Below are 22,080 nucleotides of genomic sequence, written 5' to 3'. Positions count from 1 at the left end.
AATAAATTCATTGACCTCAGAAAGACCTTTGACCTTGGCTACCATCTCTCACAGGTTTCATTCAACGTGATGATATACTATTAATATAATAAACAGGATGTAGCGTTTCATAATTGATCTGAAATGCAGACCTGTGTGACCTAACGACATACATCTAGCATTTTTCAACATATTCTAAACGCCATGTAATCCCAATTAATGAGCAGGATATGTTTATCATATGACAAAGCAAATCAAAACATCCAAGCTCTCTCGAAGGAAGAAAATAATTCGTAAAACTCTGAATAGAGCCAAAATAGAAGACCTCTGTAGTGATACATGCGAACTCTAAAACTCGCATACCAATCCGAAGTCAGCGATTGAAGTCATTGTACACCTCGGGACGAACAACATGAAAGATGACGAGTCTGAGCAAAGACATTTATACTTCTAGAACAAGTCCAACAGGTTTCTCGTGTGAAATCAATAGCCATATCAGACAGTTACCACAATACACATGCTAAATAAGACGGACCATGATTACGCCAAAGTTAAACAAATGACGCAATAAAACTTCCAGCCAATCAGCATTGATGGTCGTTTATCGACGATAAGATCGACCCTGTCCTCCATTTAAACGCAGATGGCGTGCAACCTCAATTGGAAGCAAACACTCCCACTCACAGAAAACATCATTCGATTTCAACGGCACTCGACGAGAAAAGATCAATCATTAGGTGAACCTGCCTCCCCCTTTTCCGTGGAACAATTATTATTAAAGCTTCCAGCGGAAAGCATGCACACCCGTCATCATAGCTTTACAGAATTAATAGAATCCCTTTAACAGGGGCCGCGGAACGGTATTCAAAGTAGGGGCGCTGAGCCAAAAAGTGCAAAAAATCACAATCCTATGGTCATTTTTACGTTTTTGTACACGGTTTTAAAAAAAAGTGTGGCCCCTGTTAAAGATCAATCCAAATCTTAATACATATTGACCCTAAAGAGAACGTTTAAGGTGCCTTTTTGACACTGAAAATCATGAAGGGGACACGCAAGTCAGTTAATAAATAACGCACCGTGAAGTCCAACATTCTTGGAGTTTACGACCTGAAATCGAGGAATTTGTAATCATGAACATAACGCATCTTTCACTAAAAATATATATGGAAGCAAAAACAAAATTATTTTCATGTGTAGACTTGCAAATGGATATTTTAAGCGCAATTTAATGCTAGAACATGATAATATATAGTAAACAAGCTATGCGTGCTCGAAGCGCGGATTTCTTTATTTCCAAATGGTGATTGATTTTTGTTTTCTAATTCTTCCCTCTCCTGATTTTATTTTTCCTCTCATTTCCCTTCTTTCATCCTCTTCTACCTTCCTTTCCCTTTTCTGTTTTCATTTCTCATTTTCTTTAGTGCCGCCTATGAGGGGAGGGAGGGTTGTGGCACTTTTTCTCATAAAATTTGAAGACCCCCCCCCAAAAAAAAAAAAAACCTACTGGCTAATTTGCAAGTGCAAAACGAGGAATATCCAGGAATGCCATAGCATAGTCATCCAAATTTTCTGACTTCCTGCAAAGAATGTGAATTATGTACAGCGGCTAGCAAAGAGATAACTCAGAACTAGTCTTCTCTAACAGCCCACTTGTCAACCAAAGTGCCACTTGGGGTATGTGCCTGTAGACTAGGATTAGAAAGAAGACAGATAATATCCTTCAATTAGGAAAGATTTTGGAGAAGGAATACCACAGAAATCCTGATTCAGTGTAGTCATCTGAATTATTCAGACCCCTGCAGGTTTGCTATGGCCAACTTGCACTAGCTTTCTCTTCTGAAATGTGTGTATCTGTTATCTTTCTTTATTTACTCCATTGCATGGGGCTGTTACATGAATCATTATGCTTGATTGTAAAGTTGGTTTGCATGCTTGATTGGACTTGACGATAAATGTAATAAAGCGTAAAAAATGAAGAAAAACAGCCTTGCGATCAAGTGCTTAGCTCTGCAGTACAGTGCCCTGGATTTCATTGGATTTTGTTCATCTATCACCACCAAACACGATTTTAACATTCAGCAAAATCACATTACAAACAACCAAGAATATCAATGCTAATGGAAATTAATGATGATTATGAGTGAAGATGATGATTGGGATGGTGACGATAATGAGTATGTTGATATCTTGATGATGGAAATGATGTTGATGATGACAATTAAAATATTGATAAAAATAGCGCGGATGATATTTCATAACCAAGGACAGTTTATGCAGGAGGTATCAATGTAAAAATACATCAGTCACCAAAGAACTTTTACTCACTGAAAATATGTTTATTTTGAATCAGACTGTAGACAAAACTGGAAAAAAAAAACACTATACATTCTCTGAAGAAACAGAACTTAAACTTGAACATAATACATATCATTGGTTACATAACAAAAATGTTTATTCAAGGTAGACATAGTGTTAAGAAGATTGTTGTGCCTTGCACACTCTTAAAAATGTTTGGCAACATACTGTCCACACAACAATTGGTTAAAAATTTATCCAATTCTTGGTAGTTCTAAACCAATGCGTGCTTTGGGTGAAAAATACAGTATTGGTTGAAAGCTACCCAGAGGTGGATAAAGTTCTTAACCAATTGTTGTGTGGACAGTATGTTGCCCAACATTTTAAGAGTGCATGTACATACTGGATCATATCAAACTAAGTGTAGAAATGTGTAAATCTAACTGAACTCGACTTCAATGAAATATTGTATGTTTTAACAAGCAGGTGTTTGTACATAATGAATTTGAAATATGGTGAAATTGTGAGTCACTAAATTCATTCTGAATTTGATAGCATCGTGCTATTTGAAATTGATTTGAGAAACAAAATTGTGATTAATGGATGATGACCCATCAGTGGCTAAGATATTGCAAATATCATGCTTTGCTCCACCTTAAAAGTTGAACCATGTGACTGAGCTTATGAAGGTTGTGTCATACGTGAATATCAACAAAGACTTGTAAAAGGGCCCAGGAATCTGAAGATGATGATGATGTAACGATGAATAATGACGATGACTATGATAATGACCTCGATGATGAATAATGATAATGATGACTATCATGACTATGATGATGACGAGTGGTGATGATGACGACGGTGATGACGATGATGGCAATGATGATGATGATAAAGATGATGGTTTCATTATGAAGTACCATTGTAATCACCCCACAATAAAAAAATAAACCTCCTGGGCAAAAGCCATCCATAATTGTACTTATAAAGTAAACATTACAACTATATCGGGTCCCAATATGATCTTCACAAATTGAATACATAATCTTGTTACTGTTCATCATAATAATAGATTACACAAAATGACAGTGTCAAAGTAAAAGAAGTATGTAAGTTACAAGCAGTCATCATTACCATTTACAATTTTGGCATAAAGCAATGTTTACAAGCTTAACAGAAAACCGATTGATGAAGTTGCAATAAACATAACTCCATCGCAAAATTAATTTAAAAGAATTTAATGAATATCCTGAATGTTTAACACATCTACCATGGCTGTGTCATACTACCTTTGATCTGTACTTGATGCACCATATCTTACTTAAGTTAAATCAAAACCATACTCTGCACAATCGATACTTCATTCACAATACTAGCACTTTTTTACAAAATGTTTAAATAGTTAGATCACCACCACTCATGCGATTGTTTAATGTCTACAGCTTTTTTTTTCCAATTTGGATATAAATAGAGACGAACATTACATAGCTGACATGGACAAGAGGCATTGGATCAGTGGCTTGTAACAAAAAGACTAGCAATCATCATAGAATAACAATATACAATTGATTGCATTGACTACAATGTACAATCGATCGTGAAAATCAAGCGTATTATTAATAGCTAACCTTTGTGTTACGGGACCCTGGTTAACATCATTCTTAACACTCTTTCTGGGTCCCGTTTCATACAGATTTGTTACAGCAAATGCAGTTTCTGTAAAAAATCAACTATCAGCCAATCAGATCAAAGGCATTCAGTAGCTTTTAACAGTCATTGCAAATTTGTTATTCTAACAAGTTTTATGAAAAGGGACCCAGATCTCTGCAGGCTGAGGCCTCAGCCTTGGGCATTACTCTTATCTTACTACCCGATTACTTTCTCTTACATCACAATATACAGTCAATTCATTTGGTCAATATTCAGGGCGTATTTACAAAATGGCATCGTCATTGCTTGTAAATGTACTTAGATCATTAACTTTACAAGCAGAAGGAATGTATTCTAATGAAAAAATAAGTTCTGAAGTATGGTAGTCGAAATATTCCAACAGAAAAGGAAAGGTCTTAACTTTGTTCCAAATATATAAGACACAGATTGCATTCTTAGTCCCTTGGTTATATTGTGTTTAATTTAAATCTGATATATAAATTCCTGCTCAAAAAATGCATAATTTTGTGAAAAATGAGCAAGGTATACCATTTTTTTTAAACCAAATTTGTCATGAATATGGAAATATAATTCAGTCTAAACTGCCAGAATTTGAATCTTCTCTTTTTAGCCCATTTCCAAGCTTTTGGTGAAGAAACTATTATTGGGACCAATGGATTATGTACAATGAAGATTACACAGAAAATTATTTTTGGGAATATTCAGTCAAATCTGTCTATTAAGGCCACCGAAGGGAAACAGAAAATGTGACCATTGTAGACAGGTGACCTTTATTAACAGGTTGTATAGCAGATAATCCTTTCAAATAGGAGACAGTTTCAGAGGCCACAAAAGACATGTTCTCACAAAGAACAGTTGGCTGCTAAGACAGTTTTGACTGAAGTCAACTTTGCCCAAGTTGACTTCATATAAGTCAAACAACCTCCCAAGTCAAAGGTCCGCTGAAAGTCTATTTTTTTTTACTTTCTTCACTTCAGACTAGATGAATTTCTACTACCTTAAAGTTATCTGTGTACCAGTAGTCACCAAAAACTCCATCGAGGCAGACAGACTTAACTATATCTTACAATGATGTTTATCAAGAGCACAGGATTGATCACATGACTAGATATTCACATCCGATTGGATTATTCACTTCTTATTCTTCTTGCGCCCTCTACTGTCTGTGTCATCATCAGCCTTTCTCTTCTCAGCCTTGGGCGTTCCCATGCTACCCTGTAAATAAGATTGAAAAATAAAACAAAGATAACATTAGTGGAATAATTTTGTATCTGTATGTATTTTTTTTTTGGGGGGAAGGGGTATCATTCTGTAGTTATCTGGTACTGGTAACAACAGAAAATAAAATCTTCACATAACTGAACAAAACATACAGGAATTATAAAAACCATAAATAAAGGACAATCTGCCAAACAATTTTTTTGAGGAAAATGTATCACTACTGAGTAATCAGCAAATGAAAATCAGAAAAATTAATGAAAACTTTCAGTCCATTGTCGTGTGGTCCCACATCCGGTGTTAGCTCAGCATGTGGTAATGAAATGAAAATAATTTCAAGCAAGCCTGAATTATTTTAATTAAACTGTTGTTGCTCTAAATAAGCATTCTGGAATATGATTAACACTTAAGGATTGCTTGCGATTATTTCATTTCCAATTTAGAACTCAAACTAAGTTCAATTTGTAGCAAGGTATTCACCATCACCATTTAAGTGAGTACGACAGAATACCTTTAAGACCATTGCAGAAAATATTACATTTAAACGCAATGAAAAAGATATCCAGAATATAAATTCTCAAACCGGGTGGTTGACATTTAAGATGCCTGTGATCATATTTTTTTAATTAAGTTTAATTGCAAAGTTTTGTGCATTGGGTGCAGTCCATGCATGTCTAACAAAAACAATAGCCAAAACCTTTTGTACCAATATTATTGCTCAATGCGAGTATTTCTTGGGAAAGTCTTGTAAGAATTTTTGTTACCTCTCTTTTAGATATTAATAATTGCACCAAAGTATGAAGCACAATTCATACATTTCATCAATTATTTTCATACTAATAAATCAATTCAATTTTCAGACATCCAAACCTTAGTTCAATTTTGAACCAACAAACCTGAATAATGCCACGAATCATTGGTTCAACAAACCCTTTTTCATTTTTTACCAACAATAAGTTATGTATTCAGAATAATGATCATCGAAAAACCAAGTGTATACTTTAGTAGAAATAGTACAAATAATGATGATGAAAATACTACTACTACTACTAATACTAATAATTGATTTTTATAGAGCATTTAGTACTTAGTATTTCTTAGTGCTTTACAATGTAATTATCATTACCCCGGTCATTGGATCCTGGCATGCCCACACACAATGTGTGCACTTCTCCACTCCCTGGGGAGCATTCCAACAAGAACCACTTACCCTTCCTGATCCCTTAGTACTTCCTCTGCCTTTCTTCTTATCCACCTTCTCCTTCTCTTCAAGCTCCTGGTTCTCTCTTTCTATCAGAGTGATCAAGGTGTTGCATCGACGTTGGAGCTCCTGCAAGGTCAAAGGTCAAAAGAATTTATTATCTTATTTCAATAATTATCCGAAGCATTATCAATCGGATCTTAATCTTCAAATTGACAACATATGTATCTAATTTCCCTGCTGCATTCTTCTTTTAATTTAATTTATGTATTATCAGAATTAACTAAAGAGCATTTTCAGAAGTTTAGGAATATCAACTTCACATAGGTAGAAATGTAAGGAACTGTACAAATATCTTCACCAGAAATATCTAATCATTTCTTTAACATATTATAAGAAAATTCTAATCACAATCCACTTTTGGGGGAACTTTTTACTAATATACTCTTCAGTAAAGATCTGAAAAGACCAAAGATATTTGTTGGCTTTCCTAACAGCTGAAGTTTCAACCTACATGTATATCTCTACTCTATTACTGGTAAATGTTTGATAATCCCTGAATTCTGTATTGTAAAAACATTGACTTTTCAAATCAAATATCGCCAATGACAAGTGTTAAATGCACTCATGTCATGACAATGTTACCTTCAACTTCTCACTAGCATTCCAACTTGTTTAGAAAGTGAGAGTATATTACATCCAGCTGATCATTGAAATCAACAAGGAAATTTACAAGCAGGAAGGGTTTGAAATTCTTCAGAAGTTAATTACAGGAAGTTGCACCCCAGAATGTAGATTGTAGTGGTATATTACAATCTGGTATCTTGAAATCTACTAAATGATTGACAGGTCATTGACAGCCGTTCCAACAAGGAAAAACAAACGGGTTTGGGTTAATGTGCCCCTGCAATGCACTCCCAGGCCTGATGGGTGTTTCATAAAGCTTTTTATGAGTTAAGAGTGACATTAAGAACGACTGGTGATCCTTTCTTGCAGTAAATGGTATTCATCAAAATGGCGATCGTTTAACACGTACAGTACGAAAGATTCACCGTTTCTTAAAGTCGCTCTTAACTTACGAAAAGCTTCATGAAACACCCCCAGGAAATCTAAAAAAGAGCCCTTGAAAATTGCATAAGGTGCAATGTGAACTATATAATACCATGTATAAAATTTTAGCTGGTTAGCTCCCTAAAAAGACTGGGGGGGGGGGCTGATTCAGCCCCCTCGACATTTTTCGCGATAAATCCGCTGCTTGAAATTTTTTGACCATGTCGCTCACTGACTTTTTACTTTCAAGTCTCGCGCAAATTTTGAGACCAAAATTGTGACGCCTGGGTACGCGGTTCCAAAATCACGCAACATTTCGTAAGTGCATGCAGACCCCAAATTACTCAAAAACATGAATTTGTGTACAAATCCAATGCAAATAGTGTTTTTAGCCAAAATTCATAAATGTATCATTATTTTTCCTTTTACTGCCTAAAATCAATTAATTTTATTTTTTTTATGGTCAAGATAAAGTCCCCGACAATTTCCATTGAAAAAACAATGAAAAAAAAAGTCGAAAAACAGGGAAATACATAAGAAATAAAACAATAGAATACACAAGAAAATAAATGTGGTGTTGAATTAAAAAAATTTTTTTTTTGATCAGATGCCTATCTAGAGTATGTGAAACAAAAATTAGCATTTTGGGGGCATTATTTTAATAATTAGAGCAAACTTGTGTGTGATTTTATGCATAAATTAGCATAATTAATGAGCAATGATATTTTTTGCAGAATTTGATATTACAATTTTGTAGATAATGCCATGGGTAACGTGCATGCCAATTTCTTGAACAAAGTAGGACTAAATACAAACTTGCCAATCTTGATGGCCTTGACACAAAAACAAATTATTAGGACTTTTCCAGAAATAGGAAAATTCCAGCATTTCCTATTCAATGATATAAAATTTGTTCACAAAAATATAACACATGTAGTGGCAATGAAAAAGCAATTTTGAATTCCTCAATAGGAATTTTCCAATTTCATAGGAACACTTGACAGGTATGAGAATATACTGACATCCATTAGCCACACATGGAAGATTAGATGCTCATAGCCTTAACAAAACAACAACACTTAAGATCAATCACATAAAAAATAAAATATACTACAGCTTACCATAGCTGTACGTGACTTGATAAACCAGTCGAAGCGGAACTGCGGGGCCTGTCTGACTGAACTCCTGAGGTCATCATACACGTTCTCCTTGTCGAAGCCAAGCTTGTGAAGCATGCAGACCAGGAATCGGTCCTCATCCTCGGTCCAGTTCTTCCCCTTGTTGGTTCCGTACTGAATGCGGAGCTGGTGGAAAGGTGCGCGGTATCGGGCCATCTAATATGGAACGAGAGACAGATTCATGATCGCAGTGATATCACCACCAAACAAATTTATTATTCAATTGATTTGATATCAAATTTATGGGATAGTTTGAGCCTAGATCACTAGAGGCACTCCAGTGGTCTAGTGGTTATGACACAGGTCTAGTAATCCAGAGGTCATGGGTTCCAATCCCGCCCGGTCTGCCTGTGATTTTTTTTTTACTGCAGCCGAGCTGTACTTCACACAGAAGTGTGTTACCCCTGTTGGAGACAAAATGAATATCATGTTTCTTGACTGTTAGTCCCCAGTTTTCCAATATATAGACAACTGAAAAAATCATGGGATTCAGAGTGAACGTGGAATTCATTGAATATCATGGAAAGTGAAATTATTTAGGCAAAAAAAATACAGTAAAATCATAAAAAACAAACCGGAATTCCTTGATTCCAGTTTATGTTAATGAACCAGATCTATGTCTATGATGATATAGTGATGAATAACCTTAATTTTAAAGGTTTTTTGCATGAAATATGTGTTTGCTGCATCTGCATTCTTATATCTTTAAAGATGAATGAAAGTAATTGCACTAAACACTGATTCCACTAAAAAGGGTTTAACCAAGATTAATTGTCACTAGATCATCGTGGATCTAGATCTGGCACAGTTTCGTAAACTGAACTTCTTGAAATCATGAAATCTAAGCTGAAAATTGATCAGACTGTGGATTGTCAACACAGATAAGTATATGTGGGACAGTGTATCATAATTGCTTGGAAAAAAGACCAAACAGTTTGATGTAATACCATGCCCATTTTGCTAATTTCTCAGCATTTACTCAATTTCTTCCAGAACTCATTGGCACATATTTTTCTATCCAAACATACCGACACTTGGGTGGTCATTTTACTGGATTCTGTATGAACTCATTTTGAAATCCTTATAACAACTGGCATTTATATTTATGCTGGTGAAATGGATAGATGAATATAAGTCATGATTAGCTATCCTTACCTTGGCATCCAGAGCCTTCTTAATACCAATCTTCCTCTGGATTTTCGATTCTCCTCTCTCTATTTGAGCCATGATACGATCAACATCCTGAAGCTCATTGCAACGGTCCCAGAACACATTCAGATACTCACGAACCTAGAAAATAAATTACATGATGAATTTAGAATTGTAAAATACAGCACAGGTTTATGTTGCCAGAATACATTTAGATACTCAAAAGCCAAGAAAATAAATAATTGATTCTGAATGATTATAAAGCAAATAAAGCACAGGATTCGGTTCCCAGAACACATTCAGATACTCACAAAACTAGTAAATGAATCTTATAATGGATTCAGAAATATTATAAAACAAGTAAAGCACAGGCTTAGTTTGTCAGGACACATTCAGATACTCATGAACCTAGAAAATGAATAACCCGCCAAGTGGGTGCTAGTTAACAGCCACTCGCTGGTGCAGCCCAGCTTGGCCTGGCTTGGGATGCTTGCAATTTTTAAAAAGAGCGAAATGACGTAGGCAATTTAGCATGAAATTTAGAGCTGAGAAAATTAACAAGTGGAATGCCTCTGGCCGTCTCACCTGCATCACGCGGTTCAATATAGCAGCAATGCTGACTTTGAATACTACTCTAACTCGCACAAGATGTTCAGTGATACATGGTTACTCTTATGTCCACTTTTTATGAACTAGACCAATAAACTTACAGAGATATGATGGTTATTCAACAAAAAACCCCAACATGGCCTAAGTTCATTGACCTTACATGACCTTTGACCTTGATCATGTGACCTGAAACTTGAACAGGATGTTCAGTGATACTTGATTACTCTTATGTACAAGTTTCATGAATCAGATCCATAAACTTTCAAAGTTATGATGGTAATTCAACAGATACACCCAATCGGCCAAAGTTCATTGACCTTTGACCTTGGTCATGTGACCTGAAACGCGCACAGGATGTTCAGTGATACTTGATTACTCTAATGTCCAAGTTTAATGAACTAGACCAATAAACTTTCAAAGTTATGATGGTAATTCAACAGATACCCCCGATTCGGCCAAAGTTCATTGACCCTAAATGACCTTTGACCTTAATCATGAGACCTGAAACTTGCACAAAATTTTCAGTGATGCTTGATTACTATTATGTCCAAGTTTCATGAATCAGATCCATAAACTTTCAAAGTTATGATGGGAATTCAACAGATATCCCCAATTCGGCCAAAGTTCATTGACCCTAAATGACCTTTGACATTGGTCATGTGACGTGAAACTCATGCAGGATGTTCAGTGATACTTGATTAACCTTATGTCCAAGTTTCATGAACTAGGTCCATATATTTTCTAAGTTATGATGACATTTCAAAATCTTAACCTCAGGTTAAGATTTCGATGTTGAATCCTCCAACATGGTCTAAGTTCATTGACCCTAAATGACCTTTGACCTTGGTCATGTGACATGAAACTCTAAGAGGATGTTCAGTAATACTTGATCAACCTTATGGCCAAGTTTTATTAACTGGGTCCATATACTTTCTAAGTTATGACGTCATTTCAAAAACTTAACCTCAGGTTAAGATTTGATGTTGACGCCGCCGCCGTCGGAAAAGCGGCGCCTATAGTCTCACTTTGCTTCGCAGGTGAGACAAAAATGTTTCCTACCTCATCTGGTGCCTTGCCCTCTACATCACGGCAGATGCTCTCCACGTCATCACGTCCAAACTTCTCACATGCCTTCACAAACTGGTTGAAATCCCTCTTGTTCCAGTTCGTGAATCCCTTCAATATGAAAGAAAAAGAGAGAATTGAACATTATATCAAAGTACAAGGCCAACTACATCAGAAAGAATTGCAGCGAATAATACTGATTTAAATGTCAAAGTGATCACATCACATCACATCAGCTACTAAAATGAAAGATAACTTGCGTAGATTTCTGGTCCTTAGTCCTTTAAGGGTGAATTTTCTAAGGGGGAGATCTTCCTTTATTACACACAATCCAATAAAAGATATCACTGTGTGCATCAGGGAGAAGTTAAAAATCTGCAGATTTTGCTCGAAAATCAGTCAATTTTCAGCGAGTCTCCTTGACAATCAGGAAGACTTGGCAGAATGGGGTCTCATCTTACAAAGAGTTGCAATTGATCCGATCAACCACAACTATGGACGGCCAGCTACGTCAACATAAAAAGCAAATATATTCATACATTCATCTTTTTCTTGAACATTCAGTGTGATTCTCTTTGTTGACTAAGGATATTGTGCAAACTTCCTGTAGAAAAATTATGGTATGGATGGATTTCCATACAGTTGAGATTGATTGGATCAGTGGCAGACCGTGACCCTGAGGAGACAAAGCATTGGAGGGGCACAACATTGTTCACAAACTATACAGTGCCCCTCCAATGCTTTGTCTCCTCCGGGTCACGGTCCGCCACTGGATTTGATCAATCGTATCTCTTTGTAAGACGGGTCCCTGACTCCCTGCTTTGTCTCTTTCCTCTCTCCTTACCTGAGTGAGTAGACTCTCTTTTTCCTGGATCTCGTCTTCATCCAGCTGACTGCTATCATCAATCCTGCGCTGCTCTTCCTTCCTGACCTTGGAAGCGTCTGGAAGGTCTGGGTTTAGTGGGACCTGTGAATAGATTTCATCAAAAGACAAGGAGTGTGAATAGATGTCATGCTAGGATAGCACTGTGAATAGATAGTTATCAATGACAGCTTTTTATTATTCCTGTGATGCTCTTCGTTTTCAAACTTTTTAAGTGTCCGGAAGGTCAGGGTTCAGAGGAACCTGTGAATAGATATCATAAGACAGCATTGTGCAGTGATGTTTTTTTCAAGGATAGCATGTGAATGGTAACCATGAGCAAATAAGAACCAAGATTAAGTCCATGAGCAAATAAGAACCAAGATTAAGTCATAGAGGTTGGTTCCCAACACTCAGAATAAGTTTTGGTCTGATGTTATATAAATGAGCATGCATGACCCAAAATGTTCTGCTTCTAGCTGATAGGATTTTTTTTCCAAAGTTGAGACCCAAAAGCATACATAGGTACAAATAAACGATTCTAGAACATTTTCTTGGATTATCTATGGCAGAAAATGAATTTTCATGCCTATAAGAGTGACATTTTTTTGTGGACTTCACCTGAATCTAACCATGTCGATCTCATTCAAGACCCACATGTACAAATTTATGTTAGAAGTCCTACATCAACTGAAGAAATTATCTTTCATAGTCAAGAAATAAGGTAATATTCATAATTTTTTCATTAAAAAAAAACTAAATCAAAATATTTCCAAGGAAATATGGACAATAGATGGACATTTCATGGATGTAAAGATGTGAAATGTGAATTTCCAGCAACTTTTGGTAAATTTTTTTTACCTAAGGTCAAAAGCTGACAAGATAGTGAAAAAGTTATGCTTCGAGCAGTCATTTGAATGGTAACGTATTAACACTAACATAAACAACAATAGCTTGATGTCACTACCATAAACTTACCCTGTATCCAATGCCTTTCCTGTAGGCGTAAATTTCCTTGTCAAGAAGTTCAAAGAGGCGAGGAGGAAAGAATTGAAAGTCTTGCACATTGGGCTGCTTGGGTGGTCTTGGAGCCTGAAAAAATGATGAAATTATCGGTTGATCAAGTAAAAGTATTTCAAATGTCTTGAGTAATAATATTTCATGAGAAAGTAGTAAAGGGGTATTTGAAAAAAGATATGCAAAGATAATAAACATGATCGTAATCATCATGATCATAATCATTAGTGTCCTCATCATCATCTCCATGACCAGTGCTATCATCACTATAATTACAATTATCATCATCATCATCAGCATCATCACTGACATCACCATCATCTTTCACACTGCATTACATTGTCATCGTCATCATCATCACCACAATCACTATCATTATCATAGAAGACAATACTTTGTCAATCTTGAGAAAAGATCTATGAAATTCAAATTATTTTCCCAGTAAAACCTAAAAGTTGTTACCCATCACAGCCTCTGCATTCATTCAAATTTTGAAAATGCCAACTTCTATTTGATCAAAGTCAAATCCACCTTCAAAACAAAAGACATGTTAAACACTATACAAACCTACACCTTTCCCGTAACGAAAAGATCAAACATACCTTAGGAGCCTTCGGTTCACTGACCCTGAGCGCCTCTCTGAAGTACGCATCCACGGCATAGTTGGCCTTGCGTTCTCTCTTGGGCGGTTCAATCCAGTTGATACCGGTTTGTTTCTGCTTCTCTTTGTAGTCCTCTCCCTCAAAGGAAAAGATGCTCTTGCTTGGGGCATCCATGCTAAAGTTACGCAAACCACTCTCTCCCATCTGGTTGAGCTTCTCGTTGAACTTGGAAGTCTAGTGAGATATAAGGAAATAAAATGATACAATTGTTTTGGCAAGAAACAGAATATGCATTTCACTTGCACATGAAAATCACAATTTTTGTAATTTTTTAGTCTGACACGCACTTACAAATGTTATCTAACTTTGGACACTTGAAATAAAATGGTCAAGAAAAATCACAGAAAAATCTTTGGTTCAATTCAAACTTATCGCGTGAAGCGACCCATCCTATTTAGGGTTAAGACATAGGCCCGTATGAGGTTTAATTTTGTCTAACTTTGTGCTAAAATTATTGGAGGCCGAAAATATCAAAAATTTGTTTACATTGTATATTTCTAAGGTTTACAGTGCTCTTTCATCATCCTTTTATGATGAAAAAAACATCTTGGCTACTATTTAAAAATAGTTATTATTTCAGTGTAAAATGAGCAGATAAATTGAACCTGTCTGACTGGAGATTTATTTCAGTTGGCATTCCATAGTCTTACTATAACAACAACTTGTAGCTCTGGGTTAAATTATTGTTCTCAATTTCATACATACAATTTTCTGTTATTAGATGAATACCTTAAATTTCCATCTGCTTATGTTTTTAGGATTTGTATTTCCCATTGTATTGTATATGTTTGTATTTTGTTTCGTTTTATGTTATGCAGGGCCCCCCAAGTACAACAGTATTTGACTACTGATGGGGCTACCCTTTTTAAATACATAATAAATAAATAAATGAATGAATGAATAAATTAAATAAATAAATAAAAAATTTAAACCAGAGTTTAAATTAAAACAAAATTCATAATACGGGCCATAAAGAACAAAGAGCAAACCTTCTGTTCGGTCTTTTGAAGAATATGGTCGATGTCCTCGTCGGTCACAGTGCTGTCCTTGGATGAGAAGATGAAGTTGGCTCCATGACGGATCATCTCTAAGGCTTCATCCTTGTTCATCTTCAGGTTGGAGTCCACCAGACGTCCTGAAATGGATAGAGTTAAGAAAAGTAATGAGTTAACAATTCACTCTTTCTGAATCATTATCATTGCGAGAATCTTCTGAGAAATAGCAAGATACTTTGGAGAAAATTCAGGAGTATCTTGGTTGATGTAACAGAAACTAACTCTGAGTAACTAACTCAGAGCGAGTTAACTCCAATCTAGTCTAGTCTGGCAAAGTCCCCCTAAATTATTCCTACCACTTTTACTCAACCCTTACTTCCAAGTTACTCCTGACCAAATAAGAATGTCTGTTGAATAAATCAAAGGCTATTGTCTTGTCTTAAATTTGATATAATTGATTGATGTTACATGTGTGGTTCATCCCATAAAGAACTGAAACTTGAAATTTTGCCTAAATACATGGTCATTATATAAAGGGGCTTACATACTGTATACACTGAATATTTCCGGTGTTTTTTATTTTCACATATTAAATGACTCACTGAACACAGTAATTTGCACTTTTTAACATTGCTGTACAAAGCGAATGCAAATACAATAAATTTATGAAAATATATTATATCGAATTCCGTCTTGAAGCAAAATCTTGAAAAATATAAGGACGCATAATGTATGGCATACAGGGTCATTCTGCACGCAACTGCACATACCTTGCTGAATGACAATGTTATCCAGCCTAAGTTTCATCTCCGCCCTCTCTACGATACGCTCTTCTACGGTGTTCTCCGTAATGAAGCGGAAAACATGGACTTGCTTCTTCTGACCGATACGATGAGCACGATCCTATGAAAAAAAAATGTAGAAAGATTTCAATAAAGTGCAACGGGCCATACATAAAACATGCAATCCTCAACTGATTTCTAGCAAATTGAAAAATATTGACTCTGCCATGCATAAGGCGAAATGGTGCTTAGAACACTTGATACAGCATATTTTTATGTCTTAGTTCCCATCTACCACAAATCTTAGAAATGATTGTAGAACAAATTTTTTAGTAAATTAAGAGGCTTTTTTATAGGAGGAAATTATAATTTGTTAACAAATTTTCGGCATTACTCCTATTTGTTTAAGATCAGTATGCTCAATCTGTAATGAAATGAAAATCATAAGATCAGTATGCTCGATCTGTAATGAAAATCGTAAGATGATAAGTCAGAAAAAATTGGAACCAGTGGGATTCGAACCTGCCATCTACTGCTTTCCGCGCAGTGACTCAACCACCAGGCTATTCTGGTTCACGGCTAAGTCATGATGAACTGGAATTCAAATACCCTCGATCCTCTTCTTTCTGACTCATTAATATTCAAATGCCGTCCGCCGAGGACAATAGATAGTAAACTAAGAGGCTTTTTTTATAGGAGGAAATTATAATTTGTTAACAAATTTTCGGCATTACTCCTATTTGTTTAAGATCAGTATGCTCGATCTGTAATGAAATGAAAATCATAAGATCAGAATGCTCGATCTGTCAGAAAGAAGAGGATCGAGGGTATTTGAATTCCAGTTCATCGTGACTTAGCCGTGAACCAGAATAGCCTGGTGGTTGAGTCGCTGCCTGGAAAGCAGTAGATGGCTGGTTCGAATCCCGCTGGTTCCAATTTTTTCTGACTTATCATCTTATGATTTTCATTACAGATCGAGCATACTGATCTTATGATTTTCATTTCATTACAGATCGAGCATACTGATCTTAAATAGGAATAATGGCGAAAATTTGTTAACAAACAAATTTTTTACGATCGATCACACTGGCCACACTGTAGGATCACATGTAAAAATCATGTATGATCAATCTCTATGCTTTGTGTTAGTGGAAAGTATGAACTCACCATGGCTTGGAGATCGACCTGAGGATTCCAATCGCTGTCGTAGAGGACAACGATGTCGGCAGTGGCGAGGTTGATTCCGAGACCCCCAGCCCTGGTGCTCAACAAGAACACAAACTTCTCACTGTCTGGGAGGTTGAACGCATTTATGCTTTCCTGAAAATGTGAAAGAGTTATGAATTTGGTTTGATTTTATGTGATGCGAACATGTGAAATAATTGCAACAAGAACATACACTTCTGAGCATGGAATGTGTGATCAATGCTAATGTGGGAGGGTAAACAAGATATGGATAATCATTGAGCGATTCACATCAGTATGCATTGGACTATGCTTGACGCGACACAAGAAATTTCACAGGAAATGTGGGAGTGATTACTTGGCTTGAGAAAGAAAGGTTTTGATTCAGAGCATATTGCAATGGTGAATAGCAGCCTGAAACACAGTGTTGTCTGCAAAACCAAGCCCACTACTCCTGTCCTCAAGGCCAAGGTGAGGCTCGAAAATTACAAATACTAATGATTCCCCTCCCCCCCAAAAACATATATTGACACATTGTTACCTTTTTATTACCAAAATATTTCCCTGCCTCATCCCAGGTCCTACCCTAAGGCCAAGGACTTCAGACCTCCAGTGCAAAGGCCAAAGGACTAGATTGTCGGAGGCCAAGAACAAGACCACATCCACACATGCGTCCTCAAGGCTAAGGTGAGGCTTAAGGATCAAATTACTCATTACAAATGACTTTCTACAAATTAAGTTCAGTCTTATTGTCAGCGGTCTTATTAGTTTAATCTTATTGGCCTCTTCCAAGACATACCCAAGGCCAAGGGCCTAAAAATTTTGACTTCTGAGGACAAGAGCAAGGCCAAAGCCACATACTAGAAATTGTCCTCGAGTCCAGCCTCAAAGCATAACACTACCTACCTGTCTCTCCGAATGTGGAGTTTGACCATCCAACCTGCAGTAGGCATGACCCCTCCATACGCAGTAATCCTCAAGGATGTCCAGTAGACGGGTCATCTGACTGAAGATCAAGACGCGGGACCCTTCAGACAAAGAACAATACTAAGATGATTTTTTAATAGTACAGCCACTACATAAATATACTAGGTTGCGCTTTTTTTTTAAATTAAGATCTATATCAATACTTCCCTACAAAGATGGTTCTTCAATAGATGACTTAAAAACAGACTGGGGTATTCTTATATTAAGGGAAGTTGATTCAACAACTTGGATGCATAGCTGTATATGTAGTGTCCAATTATTGCCTTTGTCTTACAATTCAATATTTTCAAATGGGAAAAAAAAAGGTTATATGAGGTTGAAAACAAAGATAATGAGTTTCGGTACAATTCATGCTTTTGGGCTCTCTTACATAAACAATAAGCCATGAATTTATCTTCGTCTTTGATTGTATGGTATCAGAAAAAAAAGAGGATTTTGCTTTGGTACTGACTGCACTTACCTTGCTCTTTGAGCTTAGGCAAGAGCTTATCAAGGACCACCATCTTTCCGGAGTTGTCCACCAGATGTTTGTCGGTAGTGTAAGGTGGGCCAGGTTCAGCACCGTCAAACAGGTAAGGATGGTTGGAACACTTTCTCAGGTGCATGAGGATGTTCATCAGTCGCATCTTGTCAGATTTTCCAGCTCCATTGACGACGTCAATGTCCTTCATGAGGATCTTTGTGTACCTATAAACAACATGATGATAGATATTTTTAGTTAGAGTGCCTATGAATGCCAAATGCATAGCTGCCAATCCTAACAGCCAAGAAATACGAACAAATCGCTAAGAAGTGTCTAGAAATAGGAATTTTCACCAATTTTCTATTCAATAATACAGATATTTTTCACAGAAAAAGTAACACACAGATTAAAATTGCAATTTTCTTGTAATTGTCCAAATGTACAACTTTGTTGCTGACAGAGATGTCTTTCAAGTGTATCTCAGGGTTGTTAATATACTTAACTAACCATTCCAAAATTATGGAAAATGTGCAATTTACTCACTAACAGAGCTTACATTGCATACAATTAACTAATTATTTGTTTGTTGAATAGAAAATCCTAGGCTTTTGAAAAAAAAAAACCTGTGAATGCAAAAGGCATTTAAATATTAAGACACTTAATAGAAATGTTTCTTTAAAATGTTTCTTTATCTATGTGGTTTTGTGAGAGGACGTTTAAAATATGATTACATACACACATTGGCAATATATAACATTAAGTACAATGTACTTCAAGCATGAATAAATAAATCATCATGTATTTTTAATCAACTTACCATTCTCTTTGCATTTTGCTGAGACCCACATACATCTTAGTTTCTTTCTTAGGCAGTAGAGCCTTCTCTACATCAGATTTCAAACGTCGAAGCAAGAAGGGACGTAGCACCTATGATGACAATAAATGAAGCATTGTATAACTGGCAGATATCAAGGTGATCATTATCTCTAAAAGTGTTGCCAATTTGTAAAAAAAAAGCTATGATCAAAATGTCAGTTGTGGTAACAATTTCAAAATAAATTTGTACAGAATCCAATCAAAAGACCGCCCAAGTGTATATCTGTATAAATAAAGAATACGTAGCAAAGGATTCAGAAAGAAATTGTGTTATTGCTGAGAAATTACACACACAAAAAAAGGATGAAATTGTCGGTCTTGTTCCATGCGATTTACTATACACTGTCCCACATGTGCTTATCTTTGTTAGTGATCTTCAGTGTGATCAGTTTTCACCTGTAGATTTCATGATTTTACACATGAAATCATTGTTTACTGCAAATACATTCATTTATATCTAATATCCCGAATGAGATTATAAAACTCACAGCATGTAATCTCTGGACGAGACCGTCATCGCCGAGACAATCCTGGGTGCTGAACCAGGCATCAAAGTCCTCTGAAGAATTGAAAACATCAGGGAGGAGGAAGTTGAGGAGGGCCCACAGTTCATGGAGGTTGTTCTGAAGGGGCGTGCCGGTCAACAGGAGACGATTGGTGGTCTTGAACTCACGGACGATCTCAGAGAGCTGATAAAAAGGTCAGAAATTTCAAGCACTCAAGCTTAAGCTAGATTCAGCTGGTAATAGCAAAAAAATAGTTGAATTAAAAGTCCATCAAATGTGGAATTTTGCCAAACCAATTATCGCTCAAGATCAATCTGAACAAATAAAGATTATCAACATGCCTGCTATAGCTCTACAATATAATTAAACACCTACTCCTTCATATTAGTTATGCAACCATCATTGAACATTTGTCATATTTCAAATTCACTGAATATCAAAACACTTAATCTTCGCTAGTGCCACAAAACCTAACCGTAACCTACTTGTAGATAACATGGCAAGTACAAAACAAAAACAAACTAGATGTAGATGGATTCTCTTCGACATGCAATTACTATATATCTAATCAAATTATTATTATGTTTTATTTTTTCCTTTACTATTATTATTGATTCATACCATTTTCTTTTTTTTTCGTGTCATGTTATCCAAACTTATTGTTGTTCGTTTATTAGACTTAATAATTGTACATTCAAGCAATGTATTCTATTCCTTTTTTGTGTGTTTTTTTCATTGTTTAGTTTTAGTTTGTTTTTTTAGTTGTTTTGTTTTTTTAGTTTTAAAGAAATTATATGTATACACTGAATACTATTTAGTCATGTACTTGGAACAAAGGAGACCCTAGCCTTACAAGCCCTGCTTTTTCAGGGGTTCTCCTTGTCTTTCGTTCAATACGTAATTTGTTATTTGCCATGTTTCTTTTTTCTGCAGCAACAATGGTTTTATGATCAATTGATTTGCATCATGTGAAATCACACTTGTAAGACAAAATGAATGTGCAGAAAGAAAGATGAATAAATGTCTTATCTTATTGCCACTCCCGATTACAGACAAGATCAAAGGAACAAGCAAACCCCTGTGTTGTACTTGTACCCATTGGCTAATGGACATTAATAATGGAGGTGGTGGTCGTCATGTTTGCCCGATTGCTCAGTATAAAAACAATAATGCAAACTAGTTAATACTATTTCACAGGCCCCAAAACCACCATAGCCAGTCATTCAATGGATAGTGTTTTGATATGCAACAAAATATAATAGAGTCTGACTGACTACCTTGCTTTCGACTTTTGGGTCAATCAAAATTCCCTGATTTTTTCCTGATTTGAGGTGTTTTTAAAAATCAAGTTCCCTGATTTTTCCTTGACTGGAAAAAAAGTAAAATCATTTTCCCTGATGGGCTGGGAACCCTGACATACCTTTGATTTCTCGTTCTTTATCCTGTGAGCCTCATCAATGACAAGGTAGCGCCAGTTGAATTTTTTGAACACTGACTTCTCTCTGATAGCCATCTCGTATGATGTTATACAGACATCCCATTCTCCAGGCATCATCACATCTCGGATAAAGGCAGACTGTGGGGGGGGGGGAGGAAGAATTTAAAGAAAAAGTCTCTTAAACTTCATTTGGTTACTATCTTGTATCTCATACTTAAAACATATTTGATGGCAACTCGGCAAAAGCTATATCTTAGAATTATGATATGGTGACAACCTCTTATTGTCTCAAAATAAAAAAAAATATCCTTATTTTATTGTTCGAAATTTACATCAGAAATTAAATATCCCAAAACTTTGTTTTGCCCAATTGATCGTGGGCCCAGCAGCCGCTGTGCAGCGCCAGATCGACAAGCCTCTATCCCTTATTGTTGTTGTTATTATTTTTTGGGATCGCAATGAGTACTATTTTTGGTTTCAAATTTATAATTGAAATTTTATATTGCATGCATTGTTTTACTTTAATTGCTGAATTTACTGATATATATACGAGTTTATTGAAAACGAGAAAAACTGAACACTAAACTAAACTGTTATTTTTTTTATTTGAGATATAAGGTTTTATTAGCCCAGTGAACCGAACACAGCATAGACTGTACAGACTGCCAGCAAAGATAAAAATATTTCTCTGGCACGTGTGAACTCACCCTCTGATCTTGGTTACCTATAAGGCAGACAGCCCTGAGTGAAGGACACCATCGTTCACACTCGGCCATCCAGTTTGCTAACGTAGACTTGGGGCAGATGATAAGATGGGGGCTAGGGATGTGTCTGTAATGCTTCATGTAACCTAGCAACGAGATGGTTTGTAGCGTCTTGCCAAGACCCTGCA

The 22,080-nt window shown here is 36.1% G+C and overlaps 1 protein-coding gene across 2 annotated transcripts in view; it reads right to left on the bottom strand.

Moving 5' to 3' along the window:
- Positions 1-2,304: 2,304 nt before the first annotated feature.
- LOC121426211 (SWI/SNF-related matrix-associated actin-dependent regulator of chromatin subfamily A member 5-like) overlaps positions 2,305-22,080 on the bottom strand; it is a 33,724-nt gene continuing 13,948 nt past the window's right edge. For both annotated transcript variants that reach the window (XM_041622460.1, XM_041622534.1), the window contains exons 5-21: positions 21,896-22,075; positions 21,171-21,326; positions 19,733-19,933; positions 19,186-19,295; positions 18,366-18,592; positions 17,825-17,946; positions 16,901-17,053; positions 15,722-15,854; positions 14,946-15,091; positions 13,897-14,130; positions 13,256-13,369; positions 12,260-12,382; positions 11,410-11,526; positions 9,748-9,882; positions 8,536-8,748; positions 6,374-6,493; positions 2,305-5,160 (exon numbers count right to left, since the gene is read on the bottom strand). In XM_041622460.1, the coding sequence (XP_041478394.1) occupies positions 5,077-5,160; positions 6,374-6,493; positions 8,536-8,748; positions 9,748-9,882; positions 11,410-11,526; positions 12,260-12,382; positions 13,256-13,369; positions 13,897-14,130; positions 14,946-15,091; positions 15,722-15,854; positions 16,901-17,053; positions 17,825-17,946; positions 18,366-18,592; positions 19,186-19,295; positions 19,733-19,933; positions 21,171-21,326; positions 21,896-22,075 (2,568 nt within the window). In that variant the 3' untranslated portion in view covers positions 2,305-5,076. The remainder of the gene's footprint in view (positions 5,161-6,373; positions 6,494-8,535; positions 8,749-9,747; positions 9,883-11,409; positions 11,527-12,259; positions 12,383-13,255; positions 13,370-13,896; positions 14,131-14,945; positions 15,092-15,721; positions 15,855-16,900; positions 17,054-17,824; positions 17,947-18,365; positions 18,593-19,185; positions 19,296-19,732; positions 19,934-21,170; positions 21,327-21,895; positions 22,076-22,080) is intronic.

This window comes from Lytechinus variegatus, chromosome 1, assembly GCF_018143015.1.
Source record: "Lytechinus variegatus isolate NC3 chromosome 1, Lvar_3.0, whole genome shotgun sequence".
NCBI classification, from domain to species: Eukaryota; Metazoa; Echinodermata; class Echinoidea; order Temnopleuroida; family Toxopneustidae; genus Lytechinus; species Lytechinus variegatus.
Note: the sequence above shows the minus strand (reverse complement) of the source record. Positions and strands in the feature narration are given on the sequence as shown.